Genomic DNA, 16,978 nt, shown 5'->3' with positions numbered 1-16,978 from the left:
CAAGTGGCTATCTGTCCTGGTGGTGTGAATTGCTCATACCCTTGGTCCTGTGTATTGTGCAGATGTGTGAATTCAAGTCCAGAATTTGACCTTAGAGCACTAAGTATTCCAGCATATCAGGATGATGCTTTCTGCTAATTCAGTACCCATGTCCAGGGCAAACCTACATCACAACCCTGGGTATACAGCTGCGAGCCTTATGCCTCTTGAGTGTAAAGCAAATAACACCTGATGAAGAATGCAAGAGTTTTCCTCTCCATTGGTTCAGTTTTAACACTTAAATCTCCTGTAACATGGGGGAATCCCACAGGCAGCCCCAGGTTTACAGGTTTGGTCAGCTCAACTACATAACTCCCAATCCCTTTCTAGCCCTCTGTGTAGTTTCCTTTGTTTTCAGTTTTGATTTATCCAACTGCCATTCACCTCTCTTCTGTTTTTCTCCCCTTTTTGTCTTTATACAGTACTTTACCTACAGTGTCTTATTGAGTCTCCTGGCCTGCTCTGTGTTCCTTCAGATCAGCTGTATTGGAAAACTGATCCTGATGTTAATCATTGAATTTATATATGTTCTCATTGTGGAAGTGCCAGGGGTCAACCTTTTTGACAATGCAGATCTCCTGGTTACAGCTAACACCTAGTAAGTGCCTTTCACTTCTGAAATCTTCACCTAATTTTTTTCACCCAATGATTTCAGTGTGGCATTAGGTGGACAGGAGCACTGAGGCTGTGATGCAAGCATGGGAAGTGCATGATACCAGAGAAGGCATGGCTGTAAACTAAAGGCTTTGTCAATGCTGCTCTCCACCTCTGAAGAGTAGGAGAACACAGTTCCCTTTAAGATCTTCTTAATGTGGAACTTGACTAATGAGCTATCTATTAATAACAAAATATAACTGGAATAAGAGTGGATCTGTATTTCTTTTTCTTCTAGAAATGGGGAGCTGTAGTTAGTCATTCTCACTTCTTCTGGTATTATAGTCCCAATATAGAAATGTCTTTTCTCAAATAAGAAAAAAAAAAACCTCCAACAAACTTGAGCTGGCTCAGGGATGTGATAATGAACCACCGAGATGTTCAGACATCTGGTATATCAAACCCAGGTTGGTGTGGTGGAATGGTGGTATTTGACATCTGGCTATTTATCTCCTGACAGTTGCTGTTGGACAGATGTCCACATTTGAAAAGCCGGTATCACAGCTGGTCTCAGCACCACTCCCAGCAGAAGGGCCTGGGCTAAGTGGGAGTAGACAGTTGCTCTTTTACTTACAAAAGGTAGTTTGTCATCACCAGGTCACACATGAATCACAGTGGCAACCTTCTTCCACTGACATGGTTACCCCTCTACTGAAGGTCACACCAGGGAGGGAAATTTGGCACATCCACAAAGCCGCCCTCCTCCCCAAGTTTCATTTCTCACTGGGAGTTGCGTTGTTGTGTTTACTAGTTGTTTTGATGATTTCCCCTTGTAGGCAGCAGTTGTACTTCAATGTGAGTCAACAAAATCATGGTGCTGTCTAAAGGTGAACACGATGCTAGGATGTATAATAAGGAGAGTTGCCTGTAAGACGTGAGAAGCAGACCATTGTTCTACTCAGGAGTGGGCTGGCCTAACCTGCAATGTTTTCCAGTTTGGGGCAAGAATGCAGTTCAGGATAATGGGGAGTCCAGAGCAGCAAAGAACAATCAGAAATCTAGAAAGCACCAATTTAGGTGAAACATCTGTCAAGGATGATAGCTGTGGTTGCTCCTGCCTTGAACAGGAGGATGGCTGAGAAGATTCCCATGGTCCTTCTCAGTGCTATCTTGTATATTATGAGATAGCTTGTGGTGTTGCTCAAATTTCTTGATGGTCATTAACCCCTTCAAGCCAGATGCACCTGGTTACTTCTGTCCTTCACATAATTATTCCATTATTTTAGCATTCCTGTGTGCCCAGTAATAATTAAGGGAGCTATGACTTTTACTGCCGTTGGCAGTAATCACTTAAATTATTTTTTTAACTCAAGCAAATGAAATTATGTAGGAAGCCCCATGGAGCTTTCTGTAGGGGTATGGGGAGAATGAGGTTTCCCTCCATTTTTTTGCAGATGTTATGTATTCCAACAGGGGAAGCTATTTAGCATTTTCTAACACAATTAGAGAAATAAAGGCATTTTATATCCCAAATATCATTTCATTCTTGTAAGTCAAGCACTAAACGAAATTACAGCACTTAGAAGTACAATTTACGTCACTTCACAATCAAAATGTCAGTAATAAAGTGGAGAAGGTTAGCATGTTTTCCCAGAAATAGCTTTCTGTGATGCTATATTATCTCTCACTAAATGGTATTTGTTTTGTCTGGAGAGCTCCATGAACAGCTATTTATTGTCCCCACATCTAGCAGTCTGTTTGCGTGTTGTGGGAAATGGTAGCTCAGCATGTAGCACATCGTTCAGACATGTACCTTATTGTCCAGCTGATACTAAAAAAAAAAACAACCATGACCTCATACTACTTTAATTGGGTGCCCATTGTAGCTCCATAATTACTGTCTGCTCTGCAGCCATTATGGTACGCTGACTAATTAGAAGTGATGCAGATGTCACTTCCCACTTCTGTGTGCAAACCAGCCCAGCATGCAAGCAACGGAAAGGCTGATTATAGCACGTTGGGAGTTGCTAGACTTGACTGCAGCGACACACCAGTGTGGTGACACAAGAAGTATAATTGGATGCACAGAGCTACTATCATTTACCTTTTCCCTGTGCAGGCAATAAAACTAATGCATTGGTTTTAAAGATGTGATGGACCAATGTGATCTTCTGAGTTCCTGCATGGTGGAGCTAAAAGAGCTTTGCCCGGTGATTTGCTCATGAAGCCCATCATTTCTGTGGTTTGGGAGTTAGAGGGCGGGCTGTCCTTGGCATCATGGCTATGAGAAGGGAGATGCTCCTGTCCTATGAGAGCTGTCCCCAAAATCAACCACCTTTCCTGCTAAAAATGTGCACTTAACTTGAGCGGGAGTGTATTTAGCAAGCTTCTCTCTGTGTTACCTCCCAGTAATGAAAGAGCCATCTGCTACTGGAAATGTCTGTCCCATGGGGGAGCAACCTACCAATGCAATGGCGTTATTGCTTGCATTGGGCATTTTCACTTATCCAAAGCATTACTGTAACTACTGGGTTTGCTGCGTTTCATAGTCTCTGCTGAGGATTTTAGAGCAAGTGTAACACCCACAGTGAGCCACAGCCCCAGGACAGAGGGTCAGATCTGCCATGCTCCCATCATAAGACAGAGACAATGGGGGGCAGTCAGTCATCCTTGCCCAGGTACTGATTTAGGGGAGTAGGGGCATCATGCTGCATGTGGAAACTGTCTCCACCTCCAGCTAGATCCAGCCTTTGGTGTGGGAGTCACTGTCCCCAGGGTTCCCAAACTGGGTCCACATCAAGCACACATGTTCAGTGCTGGAGCTGGCCAAGAGGCCGTGCAATAGATTGTGTGCAAGACAACAGTGGATTGCAAAATCCATGTCAGAAGAAATTCCATGCTCAGAGCTGCAGAAAATATCTCAGAACAAAGAAGGTTAGAGAGTCACTACGCTTTTATTTTTTAATTTGCTGCCCAGTTAGGCTCCCTCGGCTATTTTGATGATTTGTATCTCTGACTCTGTAGTGAGAGGTTCTTCCCAGCCCCAGAAAACTGTGGCCTGAAACTCTCGAGGCAGCTTTGAGATTCTCAGTCTACAGATGTATCATGTTAGTAGCCTGCAAAGCTGTAATTGCATCAATGACACTACAGGAATTTTACCACTGATCTCTTTCTTTCCATTTAAATGGTGTTTTAAAAGATCCACGTGCGTGGTTCTCAGCCACCTAATACCCCACCCACACTTGAGAAGAAACCCAGCAGCATTAAGCAATCAATCAGTCAGGAACCCAACCAGCTACTACCTGCCAGAAAGCTCCTTTCCCTCCGTTCACTGTAAGAAAACCACACCCTCCATCTTCCCCAGCAGCTCTGCTTCACACGAGTACTTGGCAGTCTCGTGAATAGTAATAGCAATGCACCTACAGGTGTTCTTTGGTGCACTCGTGTGCGGTGCCCATAGCTAGACACAGCACTGGAGACGAGCAACTTGCAGAAGAAGGCAGCAGTGCTAGAGTTAAAGGAATTAAAGGCATCTCCATGTTACAATAAACGGGTAAGAGAGGAGCTATTCCTCATGAGATATTAGCCCAAAGCTTCCTTCTTTAGATACAATTTTCCAGCCTGACCTAATGAAGTAGTGATGGATGCACAAGCATTTGCTAAGCATCCCACACCGACATTAAAATCCCAAATGATTCTCTGGCTCTTAATGCTTCTTAGATATTTTAACCACATTAACCATGTTGCACCATCACTCTGGATTTCTGAGTGTAGCTTAGATGACCTTTTTTCCTCTGCGCCCCCCCCCCCCATCTTTTTGTAGTTTGCTGCTTTGAAAGGGCTATAGCCCCCCACAGTGTTAGTGGTGCCTCATTGCAGAGGTGCTGTTGAACTTGAATGATGTACAGAAGAACAGGTGCTGGCGGGAGCCAAACACTTTGCTAACCTTGTTTGTGTTTGTTTGGTTTTTTTTTTCCAGCATGTCTGTAAATGCAACGTTACCATGGTGAGTCACTTTGGCATGAAATATTTTTATGGGGTTTTGTTGATAAGCATTTTCTGCTCACAAGGTGCAATACCAGCACGTTGACTGACCAGCAGTGTCTGGTATTTCCCTATGCGTTGCTGTGAGCTGGTGCAACACAGTGGAAATGCCCTAAGTGGGCAGAGTATTGCCCTTGTGTATTATAGCTACTCTCAGAGCATACTCTTTCTGTGGGACTTATGTCAACTCACTTTATAGAGCATCTTCTAGAGCTTACGTATAATTACAAGTCAAAGGTTTATCAAAATAATATTTTCACACTGTATAACTCTGTAATTCAGATGTAACAGTTTATATTCACTTGCTTGTCAGAAGGGATGGGAATGTGTCTTAGTGCTCTTTTCAGCTTATAGAATACTTACTTACAAAACAAAGGCCATTAAGAAGTGCCTCATTAGAGAAGCAGTAAGTGTAGAACAGTTCCAGACTTAGAAGGCTGGGGAAGCCAGTGCAGGAGACATAGTGAATACAGTCTGAAGAGCTGTCAGCACTTCAGTTTTGCCAAGCATAGTGGTGGCTGAGCACGTACGGCCTTTCTCTAAAAAATGGCTTTTATATTGATGTTAACCCTTTTTAAGAAGTTGGATTACATTTCCAACTTCAAATTACTGCTTTAGAAACCAGCACCAAAGTCCTCAGCTTTCTGCAGGTATTATTTGTCCCTTTACCAACAAGTGCTTTGAGGGGAAAGAAAAAAGCCTTTTCTTCAGAGGTTGGTTAGCCTTAAAGTGGGAACTGCGTGGCTAAGCTGTGTTCCTCCACGCTGAGACTAACTGGGAAATTCTGCTCTTTCCTTGGCTGCAGCTCTCCAGCGATGACACGAGTTGCACTGAAGATTGTGACCCCTGTCATCATTACCGTCTTTGTCCTGGCGCTGTACTTGCATGCCCAGCAAGTGGAATCCACTGCAAGGCTTGATTTCCTCTGGAAACTCCAGGTTAGCGAGCATTTGCTGTGTGGGAGGAGCACACACAGTCATTGGCATTAACACAAAACTACTGAGCTATTCACGGTCGAGTTGAGGAGTGTTATAAAGTGCCTTTGAATTTAATCTGGACCTGGCACATAACTGGGCATACTAGTAATGCTCTGCTGTTCTTTGGTACTTTGCATACTCACTGCTTCTCATCCTGGTTATTTATTTACTTTAACCCATTGTTTCCTTGTAAATGCACTTTGGATGGTCCCCACAGTAAAGGGTTATAGATCTGAAGATCTAGATTAATGAATGTGGGCAACTGAGTCTGTCACTGTTGCAGGAACCTGTAATATAACATGATATTTGAATACAAGAAGCTCATAGCCATTGCTGAATTGTTTCCCAGTGAGCTTTAGTTTGCTGTGTTCACACTTGCATTTTCATTCACTTTCTTGTTAAGCAGTGGGAACTAGCTTGATACCCAGCCCTTGTTAGCCCCCAGACAGCAGCGTTGGATAACCAACACACTACAGACAACACCACGCTGTACTCCTGTCCCTGGGTTCAGTGTTAATGTTGTCACTGCTTGTGCCACGAGTGATATTGGGGCATCGTATGTGATTCTCAAGCAAGCAGGACAGGTCTCAGCTCTGCCCAGGACTCATAGCTGGGGAACCACAGGACTGCAGGTTTTATATAGATTTTTTTTTTTTTTTACCTTCTGGATGGCAGGACATCATTCTAATAATAGGTCTCAGTGGTTTGAGTAGGAGGCACTGAGGAAGCACCAATTAATTAAAGCTCCTTGTGAAGCAGATAAACAGTGTTGTCCTCATTTATAAATGGTATAACAATGGACGAGATGAGCCAACTTGCCTGTTCCAGGTCTGGGCTCAGCTGGCTGAAGCATTTTCTTCCCCAGGCAGAGCGAAGTATTTTTCTTGTTCTATCCAGACATAAATGAGGTCCTTCCTCGTTCAACTTCATTTCGAGTTTCAAATGTCCTGTTTCAGAAACCAGCATCCACAAGCAAAGTTGCAAGTGCTTTGCAAGTATTGTTTGTGCCTTTACCAACATGTACTTAAGGGATGTGGGGAGATTATCCTTCTCCCCTCACGAAGTGAGGGCTAGAGAGTATGGCTGAGCTGTGTTTGTCCATGCCAAAGCCCAAGTGTGCCAGGCAAGTCTTTCCTTTTTTTTGGCTCAAACTCTCCAGCAATGACAAGTCATTGAAAAAAAAAAAAAAAGAGATTTGAAGAAAACCTATTTCAAAAAGCTGTACATTTTGCCTCATGCCTCTGCTGAAGCGGAGGGTGCTATACACAGGACAGCTCTTTGAGGCTCCTGCAAGCCAAACTGCTCTGTGCAGCCCCTGTCTCAGCTGCACCGTCCCTAGTCCTTGCCTCACCCTGTTTTTTTCCTTTGCTCAGAAATATTCAAAATGGCAAAAAGTAAAACAAAGGGGAGGAAATAGTGCTGCCATGAGGTAATGAGGGAGAGAGAGGTGATCAGTACACACACCTCTGTACCTTTACCTACAAACCAGAAGCAATGAATTGAGGTAATGCTGGTACTGTGCAAGTCTGCAAAGAGAAATCAAATCTTGTTCTGAAGTCTGATTAATCTAGTGAACTCTAAATGCTTGCTTTATTTTAGTCACCTAGGCCTAGGTACATCCTAGGTGGCCTGGGTACATCCAAGGTATGTGCTTCCTGAAGCTCTGGTTCCATCTGAACATTAAACCCAAATCCATGCCCGTTAGCACAGAAACAAGACAACCCATCCTCCTCACATTCCCTGTCACCTGCACATACCCCCACTACCACGGCAGACATGGGCTTTACAGGCTGGTGAAAAGTCCTCTCCAGAGTGTCGGACTGGCCTATTTCATGGGCTCCATGGTAGTTGTACTTCACCACCCTCATTGCACCTCAGCAAACCTTGTGAAAAAGGAGGGTCCTTTTATTTAGCTACGTGAGCATTTGGGGAGGGGAGGAAGAGGATTATAATTCAATGCCACTCATGCAGTCAGACTTTACCAATGATGATCTGTCTTTGTCCTCTTGAAACCTGTTGTGCTTGACTGGGAAAGCCAAATGTGTGTTTTTGTGGATGGAAGGATGGCAGTGGAGTTCCTCAAAAGGAACAGACCTTGTACAGATTACCCAGTTCAGGGCCCAGAAATATTGGATTTTGGTGTTATTCTGTGCCTGCTTTTACATACATATGTGCACCCAAAGAGATGGACCATCTTCCACTGCAAAACACACGTTTCTGCATCTCTCTGGTTCTGCCCTCCTTTGCAGTTTCCCCCTTTCTTCTGTTTCTGTCCTCCCTGCAAGTTCATTTTCAGCTTTTTCCCCTTCCCAGAGCTGTTACCAAAAGAGTAAGCACATCACTGTCTCTTCCCTCCTAAACTAGGCCACTGAAGAGAAAGAAGAAATGGAGGAGCTTCAGGCCTATAACAGACGCCTCCTCCACAACATTTTGCCGAAGGACGTGGCAGCCCATTTCTTGGCTCAAGAGCGGCGAAATGATGAACTCTACTACCAGTCCTGCGAGTGCGTGGCTGTCATGTTCGCCTCCATAAGCAACTTCTCAGAGTTTTACGTGGAGCTGGAGGCCAACAACGAAGGGGTGGAGTGTCTAAGACTGCTCAATGAGATCATTGCTGATTTTGATGAAGTAAGTTGCAGAAAATCTGGGTGGACAGAGAAAACTGAATCAATGAGTTTGGTTGGGCTTTGCTGAGCTCCTGAAGGAGGGTGGCTTATTGAATCCTTGTGCCATGGTTCATTTCTCCTTGCTCTAGAAGTCTTTAATTTATTTTTTTTTTTCCCATTAAAATGCCTTCTATTCCCTTGTCACTCCTCCAAATATCTAATCCCCTTTCCTCCTATACTTTTTGAGTAGTGGAGGCTCTGTCCAGTCCTTTGTAGTGCTTGTGCCAAGGGAGGACACGTGGCAAGGACATTACCAGCATGTATGTGTTTGTCAGGGTTTATTTGCTTCTTTTGCTCTTGTGAAACAGATAATAAGTGAAGACCAATTTCGGCAGCTGGAGAAGATCAAGACCATCGGCAGTACATATATGGCTGCATCAGGCCTGAACGATTCCACTTACGACAAGGAAGGGAAGACGCATATCAAAGCTCTGGCTGATTTTGCCATGAGGTTAATGGACCAAATGAAATACATTAATGAACATTCATTCAACAACTTCCAGATGAAGATAGGTAATGTCACTTGTGTTTACAGGGTTAAGTACAGGTCGTGGTCATTCTGAGCTGGGGGTTTTATGGAGAGTACCTTAGCTGTACAGTGATGTTAATTGTCTTGTGCCTGGTGACCACGTTGCCCTCTCTGAAACATCAGAGCAGTTCTGTTAGAGTAGCAGCATTACTACTGAAGCTCCCTGGAGAATTAGGAGCAGTTGGGCAACCGACCTTGGCACAGAGAAGCCCTTACGACAGCATGGTCTCACATAGTGGTGGAGCTTTGGCTCATTTTGCCTGTGACGTACTCCCTGCCCACACTCCCTGTGGTGCCTGTCTGTGCCATTCTTGGACATTAAATTGCCTTTCAAGTCAGGGAATAAAAAGAGACAGAAAAGGAGAAGAAATGTGAGGGTGTCAAGTGTGGTGTTTGTTCTGGAAGGCTGCTGGGCTGCTGCCTCGCAGGCGCTCAGCATCGCAGCAGCTGTATGCTGACTTTCAAGTGAGCAGCTTGCTTGGCAGACGGGAAATAAAACTTACCCTGTTATCTGGTGCTGGAAAGTAGCTCTGGATTGAGCAGATCCAGCCTGTGCTGCCAGTCAGACAGGCAAAATGGATCAAAGAAGCCAACTTTTCTTTAAAAGTTCATTTCCTCACAGTTTGGCTGTAGCTTTAGATGTCAGGGTAAAGCACAGCTAGAACCAATGAACCTCAGGATGTTTTTTATTGTCTGAACAATAACTTGCCTCAAGCTTCATGTGGTTCACATGTGACTGTTGTGAGATTTCTCCTCTCCTTCCAGGCCTCAATATTGGTCCTGTCGTAGCTGGGGTGATAGGAGCACGCAAACCCCAGTATGACATATGGGGCAACACAGTGAACGTGGCCAGCCGAATGGACAGTACAGGTGTGCCTGACAGGATTCAGGTAAGGAATTCACTGGAAAACTACATTGCCAGCCCTGTGCCACTTACAGGTTTTGAAGCTTAATTAGAATTGGAATTTTGGTTTCATTTTATTCCTTTATGCCATACATTTATTTACACAGTACTGAAAGAAAAGCCAACTGGGAATGCTAGTGGTACTATCAAGTTTTGCCTTTTAATCTGGACCAACTTTTCAACCTTTGGTCAAAAACTTGCAGTTTAGTTCTGTGTGGAAGTGCTGAGCTGACTTTCCTTCCCCGAGTGCCTCATTGGCCTTATGAACACAGACCTGCTGTCATGCTTACTCACTCGTGCTGTGGGCTTTGCTGTTCAGCTACGTGCAACTGTAGGTTGTTTTTATTTTCCAAGGGTTTGATTCAGGTACGTGTTTCTGTGATTCCCTTCTCTGTTCACAATGCCATGTGTGCTGTCAGGCTAGCAAGGATCCAGGCATCAGCAGGATGGGGATATATAACTAGAGAGAGGATGGTTTAAGAGGGTAATGGAAACTGTCCTGTAATCAAACATCTCCTTGGCCTTTCCAGCCATTGAATTCCACTGTCCTGCTTTCACTGAGCCAATGTCCACAGTTACAGATTGTCATTCCTTGGAAAGTACTGAAGGGATGTAAAAATAGTTACAAGTACCTGATGTAAAACCCAAGAGGCGAAGCCATGCTGTTTCTTTCCAATTAAGCTGTCAGTTAACTGGATCAATATTTATCCAACACCCTTTAAACTTTCCTACAAGACAATTCGTGAACAATTTTTTATTCCAGTTAAGCAAATCAGCAGTAGGAAGCCAGAAGTGGCAATAGTTAAAGCCACCTGAAAAAAGGTGAGAAAATACATTGTAATAAATAAATATCTCAGGAAATCTGGTATTTAAATTGCTGTCATTCTGCAGCACAAGTGATTATTTTTTAATGGAATCTGCCCAAGGAATTTGGATGCTGGCTAGATTATTCCATTTGTTCGGTCTTTCTTATTGCCCGTTACCTTCTCTTCCATAAAAACAACCCCCTGAATGACACCTTCTAAATTACACATCCACTGTATAATTTTTAAGCCATTTTTTTGAGGACTTTTAAAATATTTTTAACCTGATTTCCTACTACCACTCGAGTGATAAAATGAATGCATCTGAGTATCCTGAACTGCCAGGTATGTGTGTAAAAATGTGATTCATTTCTTTTTATCCTGTGATCTCCTTGAAAAATGTGGTTCTCCTCAAATTGTGTGCCCCGTGTGACTGCTGTCATTTCTCAGTTTCTAAAGGTTGTGTTGCAACTTGTGCCAACCTTTTAGTGATTGATATGCAAAGGCAACTTAGAACCACTTGATCCTACTTTCATTTTGCCCGTGGATTACTCCGAAAGTAAATGAAACAACTGTGTGGCAGGCATGACAATCTGCTTACTCTTGTTCATTCTGCAGGTAACTACAGACATGTACCAGGTTTTAGCAGCCAACAACTATCAGCTGGAATATCGAGGGGTCATTAAGGTCAAAGGCAAAGGAGAAATGACCACGTACTTTCTAAACGAAGGGCCTCTGATTAGTTAGCACCGATTGCAGCACCACTCAGAGATGGAATTTGCATTACCCAAGATTGTGAATTAGAAGAGAATCAGTTTTTGGCAGCGAAGCTGAAAACGCAGCGCAGCTGAAGTTTCACACCGTGACTCTAGAGCTGGTATCAGCAAACTCTTTGGCCACCCATCATGAAAGGCAATCGAAAGAAACCACCTTGGAGCTGTTCCTGGCTGAGTGCTAAATCGACCAAAGATGCGTACGACAGAGTTCACAGATAAGACATCAATTTGGAATTTTTAAAAAAGGCTGCTACCACAGGATGATATAAGAAGATATTTAAGTATTTATTGACACAACACAACATTTACTTGGTTGAAGGAATGTATGATTCACTACAAAGCATTATCTTGGAATGGATTTGCACTCCCATAATGTTTCCATCCCATACTGCCAGCTATTTGAGGTGTACCACTGTGCTTTTATTAGCTGTTTTGAATGGGTTTTCAAAATTGACAACCACTGTTGCAGCACACAAAAAGGCCTTTTAGAAGGGCATCGGTAATGTTCTAGCATGAAAAGACATGATAGCCCAAGCCCCCTCTTTTCCCTTCTACACGGCTAAATAACTGCTCTTCTGAGTGGGGCTGGCACATCTGATGAAGGGGAAGATGGAGATAAAGATGGCTCTACAACCGTATTTATTAAAAAGTCTTCTGTGCTCTTCTTTGGTATCTATCAGTTTACATGGGAAAGACTAGATGTAAACAAGAGACGCTTTGTGGGGGGAACTCCCCTGAAATTTGTTGTGGTTTTTTTTGTATTTTTTATTTTGTAATATTGAAAACATGGAGATCTAACAGATATACCAAATTCTATATTTTGTAAATTATATATAAATTAGAAGGCAGGCTGTCCACACCAAGGTGTGGTGGGAGGTGTATATAACCTGTAGACTTTTGTGTAATTTTTTTTGTGCATAATACTCTGAACACAGACTTGGCAGTTTTCAGATTATCATTATACAATCAACCAACAACAAACAGGTGAGTTTCCAGGCTGAATCATATGTATTTTAAAATGAAAATCCAGAAAAATCTACAGCCCCAAAGAAGAGGAAAAAAACAAAACGCGGTAGTCACCCAGTTGTTCCATGCAGCATTCAAGCGGAGGGTGGCGTCTTAACAGATGGAAACAGGACCTTTGAGTTTTAGCTACTGAGACGGTATCAGTCAAACATGTTAAAAAGAGCTCTAAGCAAATCTTCTAACAGGAGCTCTTATAAGAAGAAGAAAAAAAAATAAGCTCATTTGAACTTTCCTTTAAAAAAGTCATTTTTCATAGATGGTCTAATAATAGAATCCTGCTGATATGGAAGTTGTCTGATGTTGTAACTGCCATTTGACATTGCAAGGAACTATGTACTGCAACATCGAGTTGACTTTCCTGTAGTTGACACTTATTTAAACTGAGTCACAGATTTTCAATTTTCAGGAATCAGGTGATCTTCAAAAAAGGTTGTGATGGCAAATGTGTATATGAGGTGGTCGACCTTAAAATACAATGCCATTGATATTGTGTTGGACATCTTTATCACTAGTGGGGGGGGGTTTATGAATAGTTCACTCTTATCATTTATGTAACTTTTTTAACTATTAAAGAAAAATCCCTTGATATTTTATTAAAAAAAAGAATTTAAAAAAAAAAGCTATATTTTTTATATTCTATGAGGGGAGAGTTTTGATATTGAATTTGGCTAGCACTAAAAATTACTCCAATCTTTTGACATTTAATAAAGTTCTTTTCCACTCTTCTCAGGGCAGAATTATTGTAATACTAAGAGCTTAATGATTGCACTATGGTGATGGTGATTTATTTTTTTCCTACTCGACAACGAGAATAAGTGATAATCCATGGGCCTGTCTTAATTAATTTGCCATATTGCTAAGCATAACCCGAGCATTAAAGCCATTTAAACGTGAGCTTAAATGGCATCGCCCCTTTCCTTCCCCCTTCCACTAGGAAACATCTCTGAAAAGTATAGTATATTGACTTCTGTAAAACTGCCAAGTCTGCCCTTGTACTATACTTTTGCTCCTTTACATCTTCGCTGGTTTGCAAAACACTTAAGTTGCATCACGCTGTTATGCCTTTCTCCCCCACCTCCACCTTCCATCCCTTTTACCCCCTCACTGAGTTTCATGACCTTCAGGCCATACACTCGGTTTTTAGGTTTGCTTTCTGCTTCACGAAAGTCTGCAGTCTTCTTAACTTTTGATTCATCTTATGAAGTTGTGTTGTCAATGAAATTTCAAGTCCCCAGTATCTCTAGCTGTGATTGTTGACAGTGTGTCATGATCATTTCAAGGGGTATTCACACACTCTTTACTCTGGATCTTGCAAAAATGGATACAGTTATGATTTCCCATGGAAATTGAAATCTATTTAAGTAATTTAACTATATTAAACACTGTTTCACTGGTAAAGTGTCTCTGTTTTATTTTAGCTGCATCTGGCTGGCAATCAGGCATAGTTTGTGCAGGAGATATTGATTTTGCACATAGAAATATCCAGTTCCTGACTAGCGCTGGCTGGCTGGCCCTTGGACCACACTGGCACTGCGCAATTCCCAGTTACAGAGCCTCAAGGGCTTGGTTACACGGCGAATGTCTCCCGCATCCCTCTTGTACACCCACTTGCCGTGAAGCGTTAGTCTCAGGATAGCTGACAAAGCCTCCTTGTGGCACTGGCATTAAATATATTGGTATAACTGAATAACTTAAAAACTAATTAATTTTTTTTCTGTCCTATCTTTTTAAAAAATTGTGTGTATTTTAAAAAGTATTTTGCCAAAGAATTCCCCAGGTACCTCGGTACTTGTCCTCTCCAGGACACCTGGAAGGAGGCAGCAGAGCTGGCCAATGCAACATTTTCAGTCTTTATAGGCACTGGAACTGCTGTGCACACTGACTGGCAGAACTATTTTCCCTCAATACATCCTCTTCCCATCCAGAAAGCATTTTGATGAATTTTAAGATGTTTAGCCACTTCTCCCCAACACAAAGCTGGCTACATCAAATATCTGCCTGCACATAATAAAATGATACATTTGAGACGCACCAAATTTCTTACATGTGCGTCCTGCGCTGCCAATAACCCCGGCCTTGCTGTCTGTGCGTTACATAACATACATGGACAGACATCTGGCCAAACATGATGCCCAGAGGCAAATATTTTCATTCTGTTAACTTTCCCGACTGCTCCTCAGGGCACAATCACCAGGGGGAAGCGAGCGACCTTCCCCTGTAACCAGCTGGCCTGAGATCTTTTCTTTAAACACAGAATTTCAGATGCACATAACTATTGCCATCTACTGGAAACAGACTTGTGTAGCCTTAGCCAGGCACTGCTACCCCTGCTCCTGAGTACCACGCAGGATCAGGCTGAAAGAGCCGTTGGTACCTGCAGAAAACCCCCTTCCACCACAGGGAGGGGAGCACTTCACAACCTAAAGGCAGCCGCTCCTTCCGAAGTAACTGATTATACACAATCAATCAAATGCAACTTACAGATAAGCAAACAATAATCATCCCAGACTGGGTGGGTGTCATCAGCCACCCCACCGCCCCCACCCCGGCAGCACAGCAGACAGTGGTGCAACAGAACAAGACCCTACCACATATGCTGCTGCTGCTGCTCCTCCCTCCGAGGGTGCCCTTGGAAGGCTCCAGAGGCCTCCCCACTTAATAGCAAACAACTTTTTGTGTGGTGCAGCCCAAGTTCCAGCAGAAGCCATAAAATGCCTGTTCTGGGGCAGCCAAACCACGTTACTCTGTTCCTTTACCTGGTCTGGCACCGTGTACCTCGAGTCCCATCAAACCCAGGACGAAGCTGTTACCAGCAACCCTGCCGTGCCGTCGGGACCATGGCTTCAGTCCTTCCTTTACTGAGGGGAAAAGAGCCAAGAACCTCCTGCTCTCAGGTCTGCTTGACGCTCCCCTCTCCTTCAAGTGACTTGCCATTTGGTCTGAAACGAAACACAGGCTAATGGACCATCCCACCTCTCCTTTTCACCTGCTCAACGAGGAGCACAGCACAGCATCCTGGCATAGCCATGCCTGGGGGACCGGGAGAGAACAGGATAAAGGGATCCCGAGAGCCATCTTGATGCTACACACCTCTTGCTAAGAAACCAGGCTCACCGTAAGTTGCCTGAAGAACCAAAGCGATGCAGATCGTGTCCTGAAAAGGGCAAGGAGAAGACAGAGTAGAGCTGGCTCTGCCTTTGGAATTTAACGTCACATTATTTCAGGTCATGTTGAAAGCAGGCCTCCCCAGCTAGGCGAGTGCAGGAAAACCCAGCCCGTAACGTCCTTCTCTCTTGCCCTCTCTCCTCATGGCCTTCCTGGGGCAGCTTCAGTACACAAGATGGAGCACGTTCTCATTTGCTTTCAGGCTTTGAGTGGTGCTTGATAACTAGGGCATGTTCTTAAGCTCTGCTCAGTATACAGGTCAGTGGGCTAATCCTACAGCATCACTCACATGTTCCCAGTGCAAGCTGAGCCAGAAGCCCAGGTCAGAGCATGTAGTGCCCCTATGCAGCCCCTGCTGAACGTACCTTAAACCTTCCGAGTGTGTGCTTGTCATCTATCTTTCTCAGGAGGCTTTGCCTCTGAGGAAGAAATGTTATCCAAGAAAACAAAGACTCCATAAATGCTCCAAAAGGTCTGAACAACTTTTGAATAGCTCTGTAATGCCAGGGTAAGAAATAGGGGTGTACTGATTGACAAAAGTGCTCCGTAAAGTTCATTAGCAAACATTTAGATCAATAAAACCGATGAACTACAATTTTGTTAAGTAAAGGGAACTGGTACAGACACTGAGATCATTTGGCTTTACGAAAGTAAACAGGTACCTAGTATATTTGACCAGCTGTGACTGGAACTGCACAAGTAGTCGGACGCTCCAGGCTTCCTCAGACGCCTGTTGAGAGATCAGCTGGACTCGTGTCAACACAGGGCTGCAACTGCTGGTGAAGCAGACCCCCTGCTGCTACCCTTCTCATCAATTACCTCCAGTCAGGAAAAAAAAACCTCCTCTAATACATCCCTTTATATAAACACCATTCAGAAAGCACGGATTTTTGCAAGCCGTAACACATAGCTAGAATGCTATCTATTCTGACAAAAAGCTGATCCAAACATCATGTGTTTAGTGTTTGCAGATGGTAATGGTCATCTTTTTTCCAATAAAAACTATGAAAGCAAAACGAATCACATCACAGCACTTGCAACGGAAATGGGGAATGAAAGGCAAAGAAGTTCAAATAGGGGACTCGGAGTTAATCAAACCTCAAACAGCATTATATATACCTTGTGGAAGTCAGTCAAACTTCTGGCCATCCCTTCCTGAAAGTGAATGTAAACAGTGAAACTTTATTCAAAGAAAAGTATTGGTATGTGGGTGTTGGATGGACCCACGCCAACCTTAGAGGGCTTACTTTATAAATACAGCACGACGTGGGCTCTGCTCCTACTAAATCCCACAGAAAAATCAAGCGACTATGAATGGCCTTGTGCAGTTGAAACTAAAATGAAGCACATTCAAGAGAGTAGTCATCTTTCCTAAGTTCATCTTTATAAGTCTAATAAGTCAATTATCTGGTAAAATCAGCAGTGAAGCATCTACTATTTCTGTGAACACTGAGT

At 43.4% G+C, this 16,978-nt stretch overlaps 1 protein-coding gene across 1 annotated transcript in view; it reads left to right on the top strand.

Moving 5' to 3' along the window:
* Window positions 1–13,744, top strand: part of ADCY5 (adenylate cyclase 5) — a 221,425-nt gene extending 207,681 nt beyond the window's left edge. The window contains exons 15-21 of the mRNA XM_068407629.1: window positions 462–637; window positions 4,613–4,639; window positions 5,483–5,615; window positions 8,019–8,282; window positions 8,629–8,833; window positions 9,615–9,739; window positions 11,175–13,744. Coding sequence (XP_068263730.1) covers window positions 462–637; window positions 4,613–4,639; window positions 5,483–5,615; window positions 8,019–8,282; window positions 8,629–8,833; window positions 9,615–9,739; window positions 11,175–11,303 — 1,059 coding nt within the window. The 3' untranslated portion in view covers window positions 11,304–13,744. The remainder of the gene's footprint in view (window positions 1–461; window positions 638–4,612; window positions 4,640–5,482; window positions 5,616–8,018; window positions 8,283–8,628; window positions 8,834–9,614; window positions 9,740–11,174) is intronic.
* The last annotated feature ends 3,234 nt before the right edge of the window (window positions 13,745–16,978 follow it).

Source organism: Nyctibius grandis, chromosome 9 (assembly GCF_013368605.1).
Source record: "Nyctibius grandis isolate bNycGra1 chromosome 9, bNycGra1.pri, whole genome shotgun sequence".
Taxonomy (NCBI): Eukaryota; Metazoa; Chordata; class Aves; order Nyctibiiformes; family Nyctibiidae; genus Nyctibius; species Nyctibius grandis.
The sequence above is the reverse complement of the archived record's forward strand: the minus strand, read 5'-3'. Positions and strand labels throughout refer to the sequence as shown.